Raw genomic sequence first — 18487 nt, 5'->3', positions numbered from 1 at the left:
ACCTCTGGAGTACGAAAAGACAAGTCGTCCGGTGTGCTGTAGAGTCGACGGAGATTAGATTTTGCAGTATGACGTTTGCAGTGTTTTAAGATCGCGGTTAAAACATTACAGAAGTACAGTAGTAAAATAAGACTGCATGTTCGCGGTATGATGATTTCGCGATGAGACCTTGTTCACACAACACTGTGAACACGAAACAGCCGCAAATATTTCACGATTTACAGTATTTGTCATCGCCATCTGGTGCGTTACACCCAGGGGCAACTCTATTTCGACTATCTCATTACCACAATTGCTGGATAAACGTTTTAAATTGTTACACTCAATGTTCATTATCTCCTATTTTTAGCCTCGATCCCTGCCCACCGTGTACCTCGTGCAATCACGACCCACAGATCTGTATGTTGATACAGCAATCTGTGCTTCCTCTCCTGTTGACACGAACAGTGACGTGGCGTGTTGTTTCTACCCGCCGGTGAGAATCGCCAGCTGCTCAGTGTTAGCCCCACTTACGTCCGATGCTTCTTGCTTTACGTACTCAGCTCTCTGTGCCGCGTTAATCGGCAGTGGCGGATGATAACCTGCGGGGGCTGACTCATAGAGGTCCCGCCGGAAACACTCAAGCCCTACCGGTAGCTTCGAGCGGTTATAAGAGAAGAGCCCCCTACAAGTCTGTGACATTTCTTGGGCTACATTCCAACTTGAGAACGTCTTGGGAGTACTTCTTTACTTGTGGGAACCCGAAGTATCTAAGACTTTGAATTTGAACGGCCTTAACCTCTGAAGTTGAACAACAGTCGGCTAGAGTAGGCTCGTTTGGACAAGACCATGGACATGGCCTCCTGTTCTCTCCTCACAGTGCTGGTCTTTTGGACGTCCACCATTTTGTCCGTGGCAGGTAAGGAAAGATACCTTGAATCTTTAAATATTTCTTCTGTTATTCCGTCTGTGTTTTTAAGAATGGTTAAACCCTCTAGTCGAAGTAACTCGTGGCTTAGACATACAGATCGCGTACGTTGGATTTGACATTTGCCCCCGACGCCGACATACGGTTTTGATAAGAACCGTATAGTCGTTGTCGACAGTTTAAACTGTGATTGGCATTTGAAAACAAATCTGTCCCTGACCCGTTCTGTGCTTTCCCTCGATAGATGAAGGTGAATGTAACAAGTGTACTGGGGAATATACACACCAATTATTTTGATACCATCTGTACATGCAAAACAGAACTGTTGTAGATATACTGTAAATGCAAAAATGTTCGCGGGGGTTTTATTTCGCGGTAGGGAGAGAATGGAGTGTTCACGGTGGTTTTGAGATCGCGTTTGAAACAATGTTAGCGCTGCAGTCACACAATGGACTGCTTTTCGTGGGGGGGGGGGGGGGGGTAGGTTCGCGGTAAAGAGTTCACCGCGAAAACCACCAACATAGAACATTTCTGCATTCTAGAAGAAATGTGACGAATGAGTCGGCACAAATGTGACATTTGGGTACGGCAGGTACAGCTGTAGTGTAGAGGAACAAATGTAGCAAATGCGTAGATGTGACAGGTGTAGGCAGTAACACTTGGCAAAGGTCTATCACGAGACAAATTGAGGATCACGGATGTGACAACTGTGTAGGTACAGATGTTTCGAGTAAGACATATGCCCGCCGGTGCTTCTAGTTATGTACTATGTACATTGTTTATGTCAGATCTGCCATGCCTTCAGAAAAGTTGATCGTCAAAAAAAGGTTTCGCAGTTTTGTCAAGTCATAGTTTTACGGAACTGACACATGATTTTGGTCATGTTCGCGCATCCTTTGCTCCTCTAGTTATCTCTGGTAATGAGTGACCCCAGACACGACAACATCCTGGCTGCTTGAAGCCGTATGAACTGCAAGAAGTGACTTTACCAGACTATTGATATGGACTGATAGTTATCATGCCTTTTCAGATTGAATTAGTATCGCCTTGTTTGTGACTTGTAGTCTGTGCAATATATGTTTTGCTACGTGATCTGTAATGTTTTATGTGTGGATCACGACACCAGCAATAGCTGCCTGTGTCCCACATGTATTTTACTGTTGCAATTTTGATCAAATGAAATAAAATGAAAATCCGTTTTGACTCAACAGGCCAATCCCGGCATCCTCCACGGGTGAACCCTGAGAGCATCGCAGTCACATGGCACACTGCGCATGTGCGGCCCTACACGCTTAACGTCACGGTCACGTGGGAAAAACCGGGTAGGTACAGAAAGGACTAGAGATAGAAGTGGAGCCAAGGGATAGAGAGAGAGAGAGAGAGAGAGAGAAGAGAGAGAAAAGAGAGGGGAAGATAGAGTGAGAAAGAGAGATGGAGGAAAAGGGGTAAAGAATTGATGAATGAATGAATGAATGAATGAATGAATGAGGGAGGGAGGGAGAAATGACTATATATTACAAATAAATTTTGCACAAACATGTTGACCTGTATTTTGTACTTTTTATCAGTATGTCATATTTCAGCATCAACCAAGAATCAGGTATTATACGATAGATAGCTTATGTTTAATACAACTATGAAGTAAAAAGATCAGTTGCATATCAACTCACCTGTTTGCATCACTAACCTGTAACATCCCAGGGTCTGGCGTCATCGACGGTTATCTCGTCAAACTGGCCCAGCTGTTTGAAGAGCCTGGGAACGAGGGGGCCCATCCCCCAGAAGGCTCGCTCCCAGATCTCTTCTCAGAAGATGACATCGACGGTCTGTTCGGTGGTGAGTATTCCTTAACCTCCATAGCAGGCTCTCTGGGGCCTTTATGGGGACTTATGATACACTTTTCCTTATGACTTATTTTGTACTGGGTCGTTTGTGCAGCCAGTCCGTAACTCTTGGGTTAAATGGTTACGGGCTGGTAACACAAACAACCCAGTACAAAAAGGAGTCATAAGGAAAAGTGTATTAAAGCCCCCATAAAGGCCCCAGGGAGCCTGCTAAGTATTTCTGATAATTTTGGTCTCTTCTCAGCTCCTAAGTCGGCCTCTATCATAACGGATATGTAAAATATATACATAGTTGTAACACAGTGTGTCCAATTTCTAATAGAATCATGCTGGCAGCAAACTGACCTAGACTCTACAGACTAAATGGTGACAGAACGGTAAAGCCTTGGTAAAACCCAGCTGTATGGAGAATGTAAAGATAGGCAAAATCAGTGTGTCATATTGACCCATCCATGAACGTTCAGGATCGTACCAACTCACACCACACAGTATCCTGCTGTCAAGTGTCCAAGACGTCCAATTTTATGACTTTCATTTCAGCAGAACACACTCAGACATTCAAAGTGTGGCGCCATTTTTGTTTGTGATGATGTCAATAAGGGACTGACCATTTCATAATAGGGGTCTCCATAGACCTTCAAAAGTGGTCACTACAGATTGGTTTGACTGAACTTGTTTATGGGCTTCCCATATCTTTATTTTTCTGCCTTTATTCCCCTTGATTATTGATGTGTGCTGTTTGTCAGGCTTCCAGCCCCCGCTGTTTCCGACCGAGCCTGGAGAAGACATTTTCCCGCTGGGTGGCGCTTTTGAGCCACCGTCATCGCGGGCAAACGTCGAGTCGTACCTGAACCTGGGATACACCCTGGTGGTAAGTTGCCTGTCTTGCGCTGTGCCAGTTGTCTTTCACCAATACTGTTCATAATCTAGTTGCTATTACTTTACATTTTGGTGATATTTCGATCAAAGCTGCACCTGGAGCGTGTTTGCTGCTTTGTTGGTTTGTATATGCTGTTTTTGGTTGTTATGACAGAGTTTTTATGTTTTTCCCTAACTTCAGGCCAATGAATCGTTTGTGGAGACGAACCTGAAGTACGGACACCAGTATGATCTAAAGGTAACTTTCTTCCGCCGCTGAATTCTAAGTCTCAAACTAAGGTCACACATGCCAAGTTCAATGCGTCTTGTTCAAAAAGCAGGATCTCAGAACGTCATTAACAATGAATAGACAATAAAGTAGTCGTATCGGGCCTTAGCAGTAGACAAAGACACGGTTATTCTCATCTACTCATGATGATACACAAGGTAGAAAATAAAAGTCTGTTGTTGAATCAGACATTCAATTTTCTTGATTCTTCTTGTCACAGATCGCAGTTGTTTCCAGTAACGCCATCGGTGTGGAGACAAATGAGATTGTGCTGTCTCCAGGTAGGTGGTTTACTTTTTAACAGGTTTGCTCAGTGCAAGGCCACATGGACCACTCATGGGTACTGAACTATCACTCACTGAAGCAGTGTCACTTCTCCTAAGTCAGAAACACCAAGCTTAGGCAAACTTGACTAACTGACTCATAAAGAGAAGCAGGGGTAAAACAAGTTGTTTCGTCAAACCAAATTTCTGTACAATGAAACACGTCAAAACTGTGTGCCTAAAATGAAGTGATTCACAGCTTTACACGAAAGCTCTCAATAAGTGGAGCAGGGGTTAAAGAGTTGTTCCGTCAAACCAAAGTTCTGTACAATGAAGCAGTGATAAAAAGGTAGCACATCAAAACTGTGTGCCTGAATTGAATTGATATAAAGGAAAGAATAGCTTCACAAGGAATGACTTAACAAGACCGTTTCTTATGTTCATCACAAAATGTTTCATTTTACTTCCAGATTGCTACTTGGCCACATCTGACTGGGAATTCTGCAAGGAGCAACGTAAGATATTAACTTACATATCACGTGGTCAAGACTTTTTAAGCTAGATGTCACAGTTTATTCAGGTGGAAGGGTGTTACAAGCTAGTTGTTAATTCTAAATTCTAGAGAGTTCTTAAGGTAGAAATAAGACTACGATTTTAATAAACTTGGCGTATTTGAGATAGAATTAAGTATGATCGTTCATGGTTTCTAATTGCAGAAGAATCATTTTTTGTCTGCGGTGTAGTATCAATTCAAAACTACTCATCTTCCACAGCTATCATCTTCTCGAGTGCGCCCGCACACCTCAAAACCGCCAACCTGTCACGTGACGACACTGAGAACGTCACGGCCGTGGTCACGTGGTCCCGACCGGTACAGCATGGCGGCCCGATCTTGGGTTACTTCGTACGGGTGACCTTCGCCGGGACGGATGACCTTGTACCGTGTTCTCCAGGGGGATATGTTGACTCAGTAAGTGTAATGTTTTCAAGGAAGGGGGTCTAATTTTCAAATGATCAATTTAGTCATAAGTATTGTCATAAAAAAATTGAGAGTTGTACTACTAGACCTCTATAAAACTATCGTTTTTCTACTCTATATGATTAGGGCTTTATGAGCATTCCGTGGTTGCTATGATTAATGACACTTTTATTACTAATCTAAAAAGTTGAAATTGAAGATGGTTTAATGTTCGCGGTTTTCGCGGAAATTTCTCCCCGTGAACTTAAAACCACCGCGAAAATTCGTGTTTTATCCTTTGCCCACCTACCCCATTGTTTCAATGGCAAACTTAGAACCACCGCGAACTATTCATTTCCCCCGACTTCGAAATTAAATCCCCGCGAAGTTAAATGCATTTACAGTAATCACAGCTTCAATATCGTAATTAGGCTAATGTTGCTAATTCATGTCTTACAGACCACCGCCGGAAGTGACGACATACCTTACGTCATCCGACAGCTGGAGGTTGATCATCGGTATCGAGTGCAGGTTTGAGAGTTTTTCTATTTTCATCAAAAGAATTATGAGCAAAATGTTAATTTGTTAAAGTGCTTTTTATGAAATTTCTGATACCAATTTAGCTTCTTTTTCGTCATTATTTGGAATAAGAATTTGACGGACATATTTGACTAATGGCAATCAATTGTGATGTAGTCCTGATACATACCTTTTTGGTAATACTAGTATTTGTTCAACATGTAATACTTATATTATCCGCTAGGTAACGCCCCTAGTTGACGTTCAGAGAGCCGACACTAACACACCCTACGGGAATCCCGCCTGGGTGACCTTTGACACCACAGGTGGGTAAAAAGTTCTTACATACAACAAATCTGATAAAGATCTCTATTAAGTTAAACAGTCCTAGGCATTTCTGGCAGCATTTTGGGCCCTGAGTTCCAAACGCTTTAGGTAATAACATGGTCCAGTTGGCATGTTCCACCATTTCGACTAAAAGTCGATTTCAGTCTTGATATTAAGGCGGTCCCATTATGGCAGTTTGTTTGTTTTTGTCATTCTTCATCTAGTTAACAACATTCCATTGTGCGTATGTACATACATGTACAGTACAACAAGTGAAATTTCTGCCCATAGGTCTCCCTGATCCTGATTTTTCACCTCGGGGCAAAGTGGAGGAACCGAGGGCAGGTCACGTGACAAGTGGACAGCCAATCACATCCACACTGCCTGTGAACCTGCTCCTGATGTTTACCTTAAGCATCTTGATGTTTATTTAGTGTCAGGGAAGACAGTATGTCAACAAACCTCACTCCACAATACATCAGGGATGTACAAATACAATACATTGCAAAAACAAGCAAACATAAATACCATGTCTGACAAAGCCGAGCGTTTTGGTTGCTATGTAATGCATCTCGTCGTTAACGTTTGTGATTTTATGATGTAGTCAGACACTTCAATGTGAGTGTTTTTCATGTCATAGTTTTTCATTCGCCCGTATTTTCAGGTGTGCGTTTACTAATCATTAAATTGTTTGTAACTTTTGTCTGATATCAGTTATTTTCCCGAGGATGTCATCATACTTCAATATGAGTATTTCCATGTCAAAGTTTTTCATATGCTTGTATTCTAAGATGTGCGTTTACAAATTCAATCACTTGAAAAGTTGTTTGTTTTCATATTTGTTTATTCGTGACAAGTGTGTTCTCTCTTTTTTGTACATGGTCCATGTTAAATAGTGGCTCTAACATATGATGTTATGTGATGATTACTAGACGGAAATACGGGGTAAGCAAAGTATAAAGATGGCAGAGAGTATGATTAAACCTTCATACCAAGCACCAGATACCATGTACCTCATCAGTGCAACTTGTACCAATCTTGCTTTATTCGAAATGTAAGTTTGACTGTTCTTATACACATTTTGCTGATATAATAAAATCATTGTATTTACACATATTAATTTGCTCTCAAAATTGAAAAAGCTAGCAATTTCAAACTTCCATCGTCGCTGACCTTTGGGGTAAGAAATAAATGTTTGAATATGTTAACAGTGTGGATCTGTTATCTTTATCGTACATGTACAATGTTACTATTCAAGACAAAAGGGCGAAAGATTGCATTAAATTGATGAGTCACCCTTTGAAATAACTGGTTGCAGAAGAAAATGGTATGCCTGTTGGTTTTATCTTCGTTTGCGCAACATGCCTTATGATATTTTGTACAGGCCACAGTCAATTCTCTTTCAGACTGATAAAAGATTATATCATTAACTGACCCGGGGGAGCCACACGCTCAAATTTCAACCACTTAACGCCCGGACGGACTCTTACAAGCATTCATTCTTCCCCCGCACCATCCCCGAGTGGAACGCCCTGCCTGGCGCGGTTATTACGGCTCCCACCGTTGAGTCATACCGCGCCAGGCTGGAGGCCTGCCCGCCTTAGCCTGGGACCTCCCCCCCCCCCTACTTTGCCCCTCGCGGGGTTATCTGGGGGTCAATTGAGTTGAAGTTGAAGTTGAACTGTAGTATTGATGGCACGTTGTTTGACCTCCAAATTCAAGATGGCGGCAGAGGGATGAAAGTCACCCATTTACTAATTAAGTAACTACAAGAAAATACGTATGCCTTTTACTTTTGTCTTTGTTTACACAGCATGCCTGGTGAGATTTTTTTTACAAGTCACATAAAAAAAATTAACATTCACATCACATTTAATTATCTCTAAGACTGATAAAAGATTTCGCCTTGCTCTCCTTCTCCTTGGCCGCCTGGTTGACAGATAGAGTGTCAGGCATGGGATATGCCGACGTGTGCACTTTCTGCGTTCTCACTTTCCGCCTCTGTACGAAGGCGATGACGCGCAGACTCAGGTACTCGAATATCTCCAGCAGAGTCAGGATGCTCGCTCCGATGAACAGGCCCATCTGGCCGCCAAGGTCACCTGGAAGGGGAGGGGGGTGATACGTTATAGGGCGTATTCACGTGACGTAGACATGACGCCATCGCTTCGCGTGCCCCTCGCGGCGGACATCTTGGAGTCCACATAGTATACGTGCAGTGCGCGCTCGACAACAAATTGTAGACAGAAGAAGGTCTCCAAAATGGTGGAAAGTGAGATTGTATATGTGTCTGCATCTATCTATATCTATAGAACAACCTATTGACGCACAGCTATGCATGCACGCTGTGTGGTAGCAGCAGGTTATATTACACTGAACGACCTGTCATACCTAACCTTTGCATATCTAGTTGAAAGCGTTCTTCAAAGCTATCTAGTGGGGATGCTCTTACAGTACTCAAAACAATCCTGTCGGGTCTCACTCTGCGATAGTTCAATGGTAAAATGAATTTTTCAACACCTCAAATGTTTGTGACGATGTGTGGCTATCACCTTATTTTGTAGTTAGATTTTCGACATGATTTGGATAAAATTGCATTAGCATTCGCTGATACTCAAAGCCAGGGTAGAAAAAGTTATCGATGGATTGATCATCAGCCTTTTCTTACAATTTCTACAATAGATAGAGCAGATAACAAAGAAAATCACATTGAACCCTGCAACAGACACCACAGCCAACAATCTACGTCACGAATGCCTCGAAATACAAATTATTTATAAATGATAGCAACTAAAGCAAATCATAGAAACAAAGCCAAGCAGCTTTATTTTTCATAGCATACTGCAAGGTGTTGTTAATATTTGTTTTTTAAGATGACAAAGAATGATGCACTTACTGGCCAGCTCTCCATCGTCCATGGCTTTGAGCTGAGAGATTGTTTCGAAGTTCAGTTCGTCATAGTATACGTCAAACACTACAGAGTTGTCCCTACAGTAGGAAATAGCAGACACATGAGAACCTTTGGGCGCTTCATGAGAATTGGCTATGCGTACTTTGTGCTGGCTTATAGTGCTTGTCTTTACATGACGATCACAGATTAAGGTTAACTTAACACTTGTTTTTTTTTAACTGTTGTACTAGTAGACTACCGCTTTTTTCTCAGTGATAATGATGTGAAGTCTACTACAACCTACGAGGCTGAAGTATACATATACAGCACACTTCACTTTATTTCTCTTTGAAGTAAATACAACCTTCCAGTGGTAGGTGATGAGACAGCATGGCATAAAATCGCGATGAAAAAAATGTGAAGTGATGAAATATGAGCTACATGGGGTGAAACATGATGACTTGGTGAGCCACGCATGCGCCGTGAATGATGGATGAGAACTACGGTGGTGAAGTTTTGGTGCTTTTCGGCGGGAATAATCATTTTCATTTGCTTACGCCAAGTAGTCTTCGCCCAATTGAAAGATTTGAGGAAAAACGTTCTCGACCACTTTGTTAGGCCACTTTGCGTGGGTGACTGTGGGCCGATACTTCGTCATACTGCAGGGCACTGGACAGTCGCAGGGGTGCGCCCCTGACGACACTTCAGCTGCAATAACAACAAAATATCTTAGGCGGCGCTTCTGCACACACATGAAAACAATTGCAATGTCCCTTACGCCATGTAGCCAGGGCTCAGGCCAAACGCAGCGGTGTAGATCAGGTCGGCTTTGTTGTTTGGCCATTTTGCGTAGGAGCTCGAAGTCCGGTAGGTCACCAGGCTGCAGGGCACGGGGCAGTCGCAAGGGAGCGCCCCTGACGTCACCTCGGCTGTGGTGATAGCAGACCATATAAACAGCTATGCAAATTATTTAAAGTTGTAAGAGAGGTACAAGAATCCATGATTAGCTCTGAAAGTTCCATGCACAATTATTAGTTTTGCGTAAGCGAATTCTATTCTGCTTTACCCGCTGTCCATGGAGGCGGCCATCTTGGAGGCGGCCATCTTGGAGGTGACCAACTTGGAAGCATTCATCTTGGTGACGGTCACACAATTTCGTTTTTACTGTTTGAATTCTAACCTTTTTCCTGATCCCATTTTAAGATGTCCCCAAATATTACCATGTTATCCGTATCATTTTGCTGTATAATCTATCTGCACTTGATTACCAGCTGATATGATACTTACTCTCTACGATCCGCACACAGTGAGCGACATCTTCTGGCTCACAGTACGGCGCATCACCTGAGGAAAAGGTTAACAATAGATCAAATGAAACTGCACTCAGACACTCACTCACGCGCACACGCACACACGCAGATGTACGTGCACACGCAGACACATTCTCTCTCTCGCGCGCGCGCGCACACACAAACACACACAGGCATTCACTCACACACACACACACACACATAATACACACACGCTCACGCGAGAGCACATATACATACACTGAAACACACGCATGTACACACACACGCTCACACACATGCGTCTCTTTCTGGTTACACAATGGTTTGATATGTCTTAAAGTTACCTGGCAGGTAGATCGGTCTGCAGGTGCAGTTCCGAACGACGTGTTTGCTTCTGCACTCCAGCTGACAGCCCGTCAGCGTGTAGGTGTCGTAATACTCCAGCTGCAGGTCCTGGCAGACCCCCCACGGAGGCACGTGGTTCTCGTACTGTGGAGAAGCATACCCCATTAATACACAGTCCCATTGGCGTATTCAAATATCTGGTAGTTAAAGTTTGCCGCCTGATTCAATCCAACTGCACAAGACGCTCCTACCTTTTTGAATTATTGCCAATCGGAGTACTCCGTTTTGATTCTGTAACGTTGGAGATTCAGGACATTTAGATATTTGGCTGATGCCTCTAGTAAGATCTTACCGCATCTTATGACCGGTTGCAAAATAACGTACATGTAGACAAACTTTATTTTCGGTGTAGAGCTACAGATATCAGGCTAGGAAATCTGGTCAGTCGCTTGGTTTGAAATATGGACGAAAATCCGTTGAGCCAACTATTTGTATTTGAAACTTGGTGTCAGGTTCAGATTGTCATAATCCTCTAGATTTGGCGTGTTTTACAATGACGACACATCAGCTGCAATAATGAATTAACATGGACTGGGTGATAACTGACCTGCACCCCACCTCTTCCCCTTTATTTGGTCCTAGCACAAACTGTGCTCCCACCTGTATCTGCCTGATGGCGATGTAGGCGTGACTTCCCGGCGCCACGGCGATCCCCTGGGTGTCCATCTTGGGCGGCTCGTTCTGATCGTGCACGAGCAGCTTCAGCCCCACGTCAGCGGTCCCACCGGGCAGCAGCGGGTTCTCTGTGTACAGGTGCTGTGGGGAGGACAACGTCTTGGTGTCAATCGTTGTCTTGGAATAAAGACGTCGATGTGACAGCGTGAGGGGATGAGTTCGTACTTTTTCCCGGTGAAACAATCCTAGCTAGGTCCAGTTTATCCTTGAGCGTCTGGAGCTACAATAGGATGGAATTTGGGCTACGAATTCTGCACTTTAATATCGATCAAAGATACTTAAGAGTAACATGTTGTTACAAGATGACCCTAGAGTGACGTAGAGCGGAGAAGCAGTTTTCACGACCATGCATGTGTATACTCTCCGGTCATTTCGGAGTCACCAAAGCCGTGTACATACGTAGATCAACGGTAATTGGTCAAAATGTATAGCTGCAGATGTCTAAACGCGAAAACATGATTCATGAAATGTGAAATTCTTTAATGTTCATCATAAAAACTCACCGACTTGATGTCTATCATGACGGAGAGGCCGTTGCCGGAGCCCGCGATGGTCTGGTTGATGGGGTTGACCGGGTCCGCATTAAACGTGTAACAGTTCCCGTACGTGCTGAAGGAGTGGGTGAAGTCCTGAGGAGAAAATCACGAGAAGTTAAACAGATCAAAGGTCTTTAAACCTGTAGTTAAACGTTCCCGTACGTACTGAAGTCCTGGAGGGAAATTACACAAAGATTTGAAAGATCCTTCAAAGGTCTTAGAATGAGCGCTCAATGTTCTCAATGGTCTTTCGATGATCTCTCAATGTAAGTGTTAACTGATCTCCGAGGTATTTAGATGATCTCTAATGTCTTCTCATGATGTTGTAACGGTCCCCAAGGTATTCTAATAACCTATCAAACTTTATGTTTCAATGCCATTGACATCTTATCATCCAAATGTTGCCCTATCGTATTTTTCATGTAAAGATGAGGCCTTACTTGGAGTCTACTCACTCCCATGGCTGCGGACAGATCATGTGGACATCAAACGTCCTCTTTACAGGTTGAAACAAGGTCAGGGGCATGATGTCTTCTTAGATTTATCTTGGACCTTGTAAGCTTGTGCTTGTGTCCCAAACACAGAATCATGAGAAGTGACATGATGAATTAATGCATTTTTTCATCCAGGTACACATGTTTGGGACTTACGACTCACGCAACGTAATATAACTAGTATGCGAGTACGCAGCATTGTCTAACTTACTAGTTCTGTGCAGGTTTTCCCCATCCACGTACAGACGTGCATGTCATTCCGGAGGGTGAATCCCTTCTCCTCAGTGATGCTGGCCACGGAAAACGACTGGAAGGAAGGAGGGAAATCAGTTCTGGTTTCATTTTTTTTTTCTTTTGGGTTCCTGTTAGGCATTTATGTCCTCGCATGATTTTTGTCTACTAGGCATAATAAGCTGTTAGAGTCCTAAGTGATCTGCTGCTAATTACATTACTGTGCTCTAGATTAACAGGAAGTAAATTTCCTTATTCATTTATTTGCAAACCCATGTCGATTTCCGAATGCTATTTGGAAGGAAACACACAGATACAATAAAGTAAAAAGGTCAGTTTTAAAAAGTCTGACCGACCGAAAGGTTTAACTAACCAACAAGGTAACTATAGCATCACATGAACGTCTATACAATTATGCAAGCATGATAGATTTCAATAAGCAAATTTAGATGTAGCTAGATACACCATAGGACATGATAAGACCTACCCCGGGAGGCCCATGTGTGTGAGGAGCTTCTGTATGTGGGGTTTCTGTCGTGCTGTTTGCCTCGGTGCCGTTAGGGGTTTCTTTGTTCACCGGCGCCCCTGCGATGACGTCAATGTCCTCCTGTACACCGTATAGAATGTAGGACAGGTAGTGCTTCTCCTCAACGGTCAACGCTTGGTCCTCAAATCTGGGAGGATAAGAACCAATTAATCAATCAATGGGTAAATCAATCAATCAATCAACCAATCAACATTATGCCTCCGTGAAGTACAGTTATTGGTTTTGTTCAGGACACAAAGCCAGGTCTGCCCAACTAGCCTGTGGCTAGTACAAAGGGCTAGCCCTGCTGACAAAGACAAGGCATTACAATGGACAGCATAACGAGCTATAACAATATATTCTAAATACATGTACATATCAAAAACTATACTTGGTGATAACGAATTCCACTCCATGATATTTCTGGGAAAATTAGAATTTTTTTAACTCACCATTCCAAGGTTGGTAACTCTAGATATGGTACTTTAATGACTATTGATTGTTCTTTTTTAAGCTGGTATCAAATACTTATCAGTCGGTATGTCCACCAGTTTATTTGTAATTTTGTATTTTCATCATGTAAAATCTGGACATTAATCTTTATATTCTAAGGCCATCTTGATTTGATTATATGGATGACAACTGCGCGCGCATCAATTTTCGTCCGATTCCAGAAATTAGAAAGCAAAAATTTCTACCATACTGTAAATCATACAAAGCAGCTGCAAAACTAATCAAATACATGCCGTGTCAATTGTACAAAAAAATGTTGCAAAACGATGCTAATGTCGTAGAATGCCAAAATCAATTCCAGAGTCAAAGAAGAAGTTTTGAAATAACAAAAAAAGAAGAACCTATATTTCGGTATACCATACTCTGTGTATTCAGTCATTTGTTCAATCTTCTTGACAACATAGACTTCATAACGAAGGCAACCTTTTTTGTTGTTGCCAAACTCTTTTTTTTTCGCACGCTCGCATCAGTTTTGGAGTTCTCAGATGATGTCATCCATATAATCAAATCAACATGGTCTAAAGTCAAAACCACAATGTCTGCTCGACTCACTTGTTTAAGTTGCAGACGGTGACGGCAGGAAACCTGACCTGCGGCACGAACTCCAGCGTGACGTCAGTAACGGTGCCGTGTTTGAAGTACGAGTCCAGCCTGACAGGGAAGTGGTGAGACGGGGTTATTAGAGCAGGTGTTTGATGTAAATTTATTATCATTGAACAGGTTGTATCATTACAGCCAGTAGGTACCCATCTGAGTAATGAGGCTGTTGTAACATGCTTGAGGCACCTCCTCGAACACGGGGCGCCCATTTTACGTCTCTTCCGAAAGACGGTGCAGCCCCGACAAGGATACCCTTCACGGATTCGATCCGGGGTCTTCCAGATCCAACCTATTGGAACTAGGAGGCTCAGCTGCGAAGCCGCTACCAATTGAGTTACAGCCAATACAGGGAAATCTCTGTGCACTACAAAATTAAATAGATCATTGTAAACTAGCACGATTAGAATGATTAACTGTGTAGCAGGACCCCAGTTTGACGTGAAAATCGTATACATATATATAGTTGCGGCAGGTTTTTATTCTTACAAAGCAGATTACCAACATGTCATGTTCACCTGAAATGCGTTAAACTGTTTTTGTTTGGAGACACTGAATATATGTCCATGCGTACGTAGAAATCAAAATAAGCTCAAGCATTATAAGCAAAGCACTTCGGCAGACTGTGTGTCGAAACTAACAAGATCCTCAGCACAAAGACAAATAAAGACTCCAGCTTGATAGGATTACAATGTAGGGCTGTTGTTCTCTGCAAATTTACACTTATCACCGAGTGTGCGAAGTTATTTTTCAAATTACATGTTGAAACCTTGACATTCTAAGTTCTTACTGACTTTGCAGTAGAGCAGTCTCCACAGCAAGTGTTGGACAGGAATGTCGCATTCTAGGCAATAGGAATGTGTGTAGTACATATATATTCTAAGGAAATGTTCCCAACTTGTTTTAGAGTGTTTGCACGTTAGCACACTGAATATTACTGTAGCATCCATAGTAGAAGTATTTCAGCGATGGCAACTAAACTAATATATGTCTTAAATGTGTTAAAACCATCTTCACACAACAGGAATATAGCTCGTCCGAGTGAGCTTTAAAGTCTAGAATACATTTTCGGCAGGCATTGGTGGGGTCGTGTGGCATAACGGCAGGGTGTTCGGCTCAGAACCAAGAGGTCCCGAGTTCGAATCCTGTCGTGTCACCGATGTTGTGCCCTTGGGAAAGGCACTTTACACGACTTTCCTCACTCCACCCAGGTGTAAATGGGTACCTGACTTCGGTTGGGGAAGGTCGTATTGAGGTCACCTGGTGGCGCCGAATGGCAGCCTCCCTAACCCTTGCGACAAATCCACAAAATGCAACTGTGGATAGATTAGGTATATGTTGTGTATTATGTGAAACATGTAAACCCTGCATCAATTCAGTGCTAGAAAGGCTGCCATTGCGGGTAATTTCTGACCAATAAAACCATTATTATACAAAATGTACGGCCAGTGTCGTCTTGATCAATGCGACCTTGTGGTGATAAAAAGGCAAATAGTAATTGACAACATCAAGTCAACCGTACACACTCATGCCACATGTTCAGAAAGGACGCTGTAGCCGCAAAGTTCCCGTTTAGAACTTTATTCAAACCCGTACCCACATCCGGACTAGTTTCGCAAGGTGTGCGGCTATTTCAACGGTTAGGGCTCGAATCCTCTGATCAACAGTTTCAGCCGATGGTCATTGGCCATGATGTCGGTTTAAGAAGATGGTAATATGTGTTTTAAACAAGTCAACCGTAGGCAGGTACTTACATCTGGACCATGAGGATGAAGAATCCGACGTAAGAGGCGACGGTGGCGAGAGTCCACATCACCCGGAGAGGCAGGTTAGGCGCTGTGGCGATCTGGGGAGGGGGGCAGAAATGGAACTCATAAATAGAAGTGGCATGGCATCTTCGAATCATGGTGTGTAGCCTTTGGTCTTACATTTATTAATCATGTTCATCAATCTGCAGAAAGCTTTCGTCGTGGCAATCTGAGGAGGGGAATGTTTGGTAGGTACTGTGAAGATCTGGGTAATACAGGCTTATATGTAAAGCTATTAAATATGATAATAATAACGTTACCTAATATAGTATAGACTTGCATAGGACAAAGACTTTGCTAACTAGCGTTTTCGTGCGAATGATTTCTGTAATTGAGAGTGAATGTGCATTAATCGACAAGGAAAAATCGAAGCTATGAAAGATGTTCTTGGATAAACATCCAGAATGCCACATGGAAATGTGCTGCATGTTTAAAAAGAATACAAAAAAACGTGAAGTTGAATATTCTTGAGATCAAGCTTTAAGTAGAATACATTACATATAAAGATGCATATCTAGATATATGACAGGAAAATATGACGTTTGCCATTGGGCATCGGCGTTGGCTACTAATACATGTACATGTATACATGGCGTGTAGTCACTTAACCCAGAGATGAAATCACTCTTATCAGGCGTTGTTATCGGGCTTCTATATTTTGCAGGTTTTCTAGCCGGTCAACCTGTCTGACATGATAAGCAGTTAGCAAAAACACCTTTGATAGCATGAAATGAAGTTCTCATGCCTTAAGTTAACCCTATCCAGACTGGGGGGGGGGGCTAAAAGTGCCCGCGCCAACTTTGACATCGTATAACTGCCGAACGACATATGCTAGGACCACCAAATTTGGTGACTTTTCCTAAAATTTAGTTGGCAATAATATTATGAAAATAGTATAAGTTTATAATTTTTCGTGTTGCCATGGCAACGGGTTTCTGAAATGCATTTTATGCAAAAATCACAGATTTTTTTAAAACTATGATATTTCTTTGGTTTTCTTGCTCAACCACACTACTTTTCTTACATGTATAGTATCATATGTAATTAGATGTAACTTTCGTGATTTAATATTCATAATTTATGCTAATTTGATGACGTCATCGGTCAAAATCCAAGATGGCGGACCATTACACTTATCAACAGGCTTTTCGCCTTCAAAATCGTCACTACGCATTTTCTTTACCAGAAACATTTAGATTAACGTTTCTAGTCTATTTTTAGTGTTTTTTTCGGGTCATAAGTGGAAAAAAAGTATTTTTGAAAATTTGAAAATGGCCGATCCAAGATGGCGGATCCCAAGGGGTCACTAACAATACGTGACGTCATCTAATGACGTCATTTTGACGTCAACGTAGTTACCATTCCCGTAATATGTCTTGGTATACCTTAAAATCAACAACACATACTATTTTGTTTAACACCTTTAGATTTTACGGGAATTCCCTATTTAGCCAATAAAATCACATCAATGACGTCATAATTACGTCATATTACGTCATAACGTCACCAAAATTCTAGGAATTATAAAACTTTACATGAAGATCACTCCCTACAAATTTGGGAATGATACATCATACCGTTCAGAAGTTATGCGGGGGGGGGGGCGAATGGGCCCCCCCCTCCCCCCTTCCCCAGTCCCAGATATCCTAAAAAAGCCCAGTCTGGATAGGGTTAAACTATGGTTTGTACCAATCACATTTGCCAATCTAGTTTTAACACTCCACCCTACTGTTTTGTCTGTCCTTACCCGGCCGATGCCGTGGAAACTGGTGGTTGTGGCGAAGACGTACTCCGGAGACTCTTCTCCATCTTCGTCTCCTCTATCTGCAGACTCCGTCTTTATCTGAGGCATCTTCAAGAAACGTTACCTGTCTTTACACACGCCTGGAGTGGAGGAAAACATGGTTGCCTGAGAACAATTGTATGTTTTCTGCGGTTTTATCATTGAAAAAAGGTAAATTCGACGCGCGGACGTAAATCCATTAAAATTCCCCAAGATAGACCCATACTAATCCTACTAATCAGCATTACTTACACTTGTGTCCCTTAAAATCCTGTGGAAAAGGTTGCCTTTTGTCCTTGACCTCCAACTAGTAACTGTATATCAAATCATTTCTGGTCAACTCAAATTCATCGAAATTTCCTTGGGTTTAAATCAATCTTTGCAATTAGTGGTTTTGGATAGTTGTAGTAGAGTTTCATAGTTGTCTGCATTTGTCCTCATCATCATGATCAAATAGTTTTGCTATATCTACAACGTACGGGCAGTGGTTTACGTAAGTACGAAAAGGTCTTGCTAAACCGAACATCATAGATATCTTCCTTTTTTGTTAATCCTACATTTGCATAGATACATATTCAGAGATCTAGAAGACGAAACTATGTATACCACCAGTTTTCGTAGAATCTGGTGTAAGATGTAGGGGTTTTATCCGTTGCTGCACCTGTAACTCTCAGTGTAGCAAAATGGCTACGTGTTAGTTGTGTCTCATAGTCCCCGGCAAATAGCCAACGAAAGTACGAACGTTCTTGTTAAAGGACCACCATATCTATTT

The 18487-nt window shown here is 42.3% G+C and overlaps 2 protein-coding genes across 2 annotated transcripts; one reads left to right on the top strand and one right to left on the bottom strand.

The window, feature by feature from the left end:
• Positions 1-2476: 2476 nt before the first annotated feature.
• LOC136426477 (uncharacterized) lies at positions 2477-7056 on the top strand. The gene is made up of 10 exons (XM_066415140.1): positions 2477-2507; positions 2609-2743; positions 3498-3622; positions 3812-3868; positions 4119-4179; positions 4632-4676; positions 4935-5131; positions 5579-5650; positions 5883-5964; positions 6257-7056. Exons 1-10 carry the CDS (start codon positions 2477-2479, stop codon positions 6397-6399), a joined length of 948 nt encoding a protein of 315 aa, XP_066271237.1. The 3' UTR covers positions 6400-7056.
• A 641-nt stretch (positions 7057-7697) lies between these two features.
• LOC136426476 (acid-sensing ion channel 2-like) lies at positions 7698-17810 on the bottom strand. The gene is made up of 12 exons (XM_066415139.1): positions 17680-17810; positions 15879-15970; positions 14080-14178; positions 12976-13162; positions 12469-12564; positions 11731-11856; positions 11153-11308; positions 10492-10636; positions 10143-10199; positions 9413-9812; positions 8862-8953; positions 7698-8067 (listed from the first exon to the last, which is right to left on the bottom strand). The coding sequence occupies exons 1-12, from the start codon at positions 17782-17784 to the stop codon at positions 7838-7840; spliced, it is 1785 nt and encodes a 594-aa protein (XP_066271236.1). The 5' UTR covers positions 17785-17810; the 3' UTR covers positions 7698-7837.
• Positions 17811-18487: the final 677 nt, after the last annotated feature.

The sequence above is a fragment of the Branchiostoma lanceolatum genome, chromosome 2, assembly GCF_035083965.1.
Source record: "Branchiostoma lanceolatum isolate klBraLanc5 chromosome 2, klBraLanc5.hap2, whole genome shotgun sequence".
NCBI lineage: Eukaryota > Metazoa > Chordata > Leptocardii > Amphioxiformes > Branchiostomatidae > Branchiostoma > Branchiostoma lanceolatum.
The sequence above is the reverse complement of the archived record's forward strand: the minus strand, read 5'-3'. Positions and strand labels throughout refer to the sequence as shown.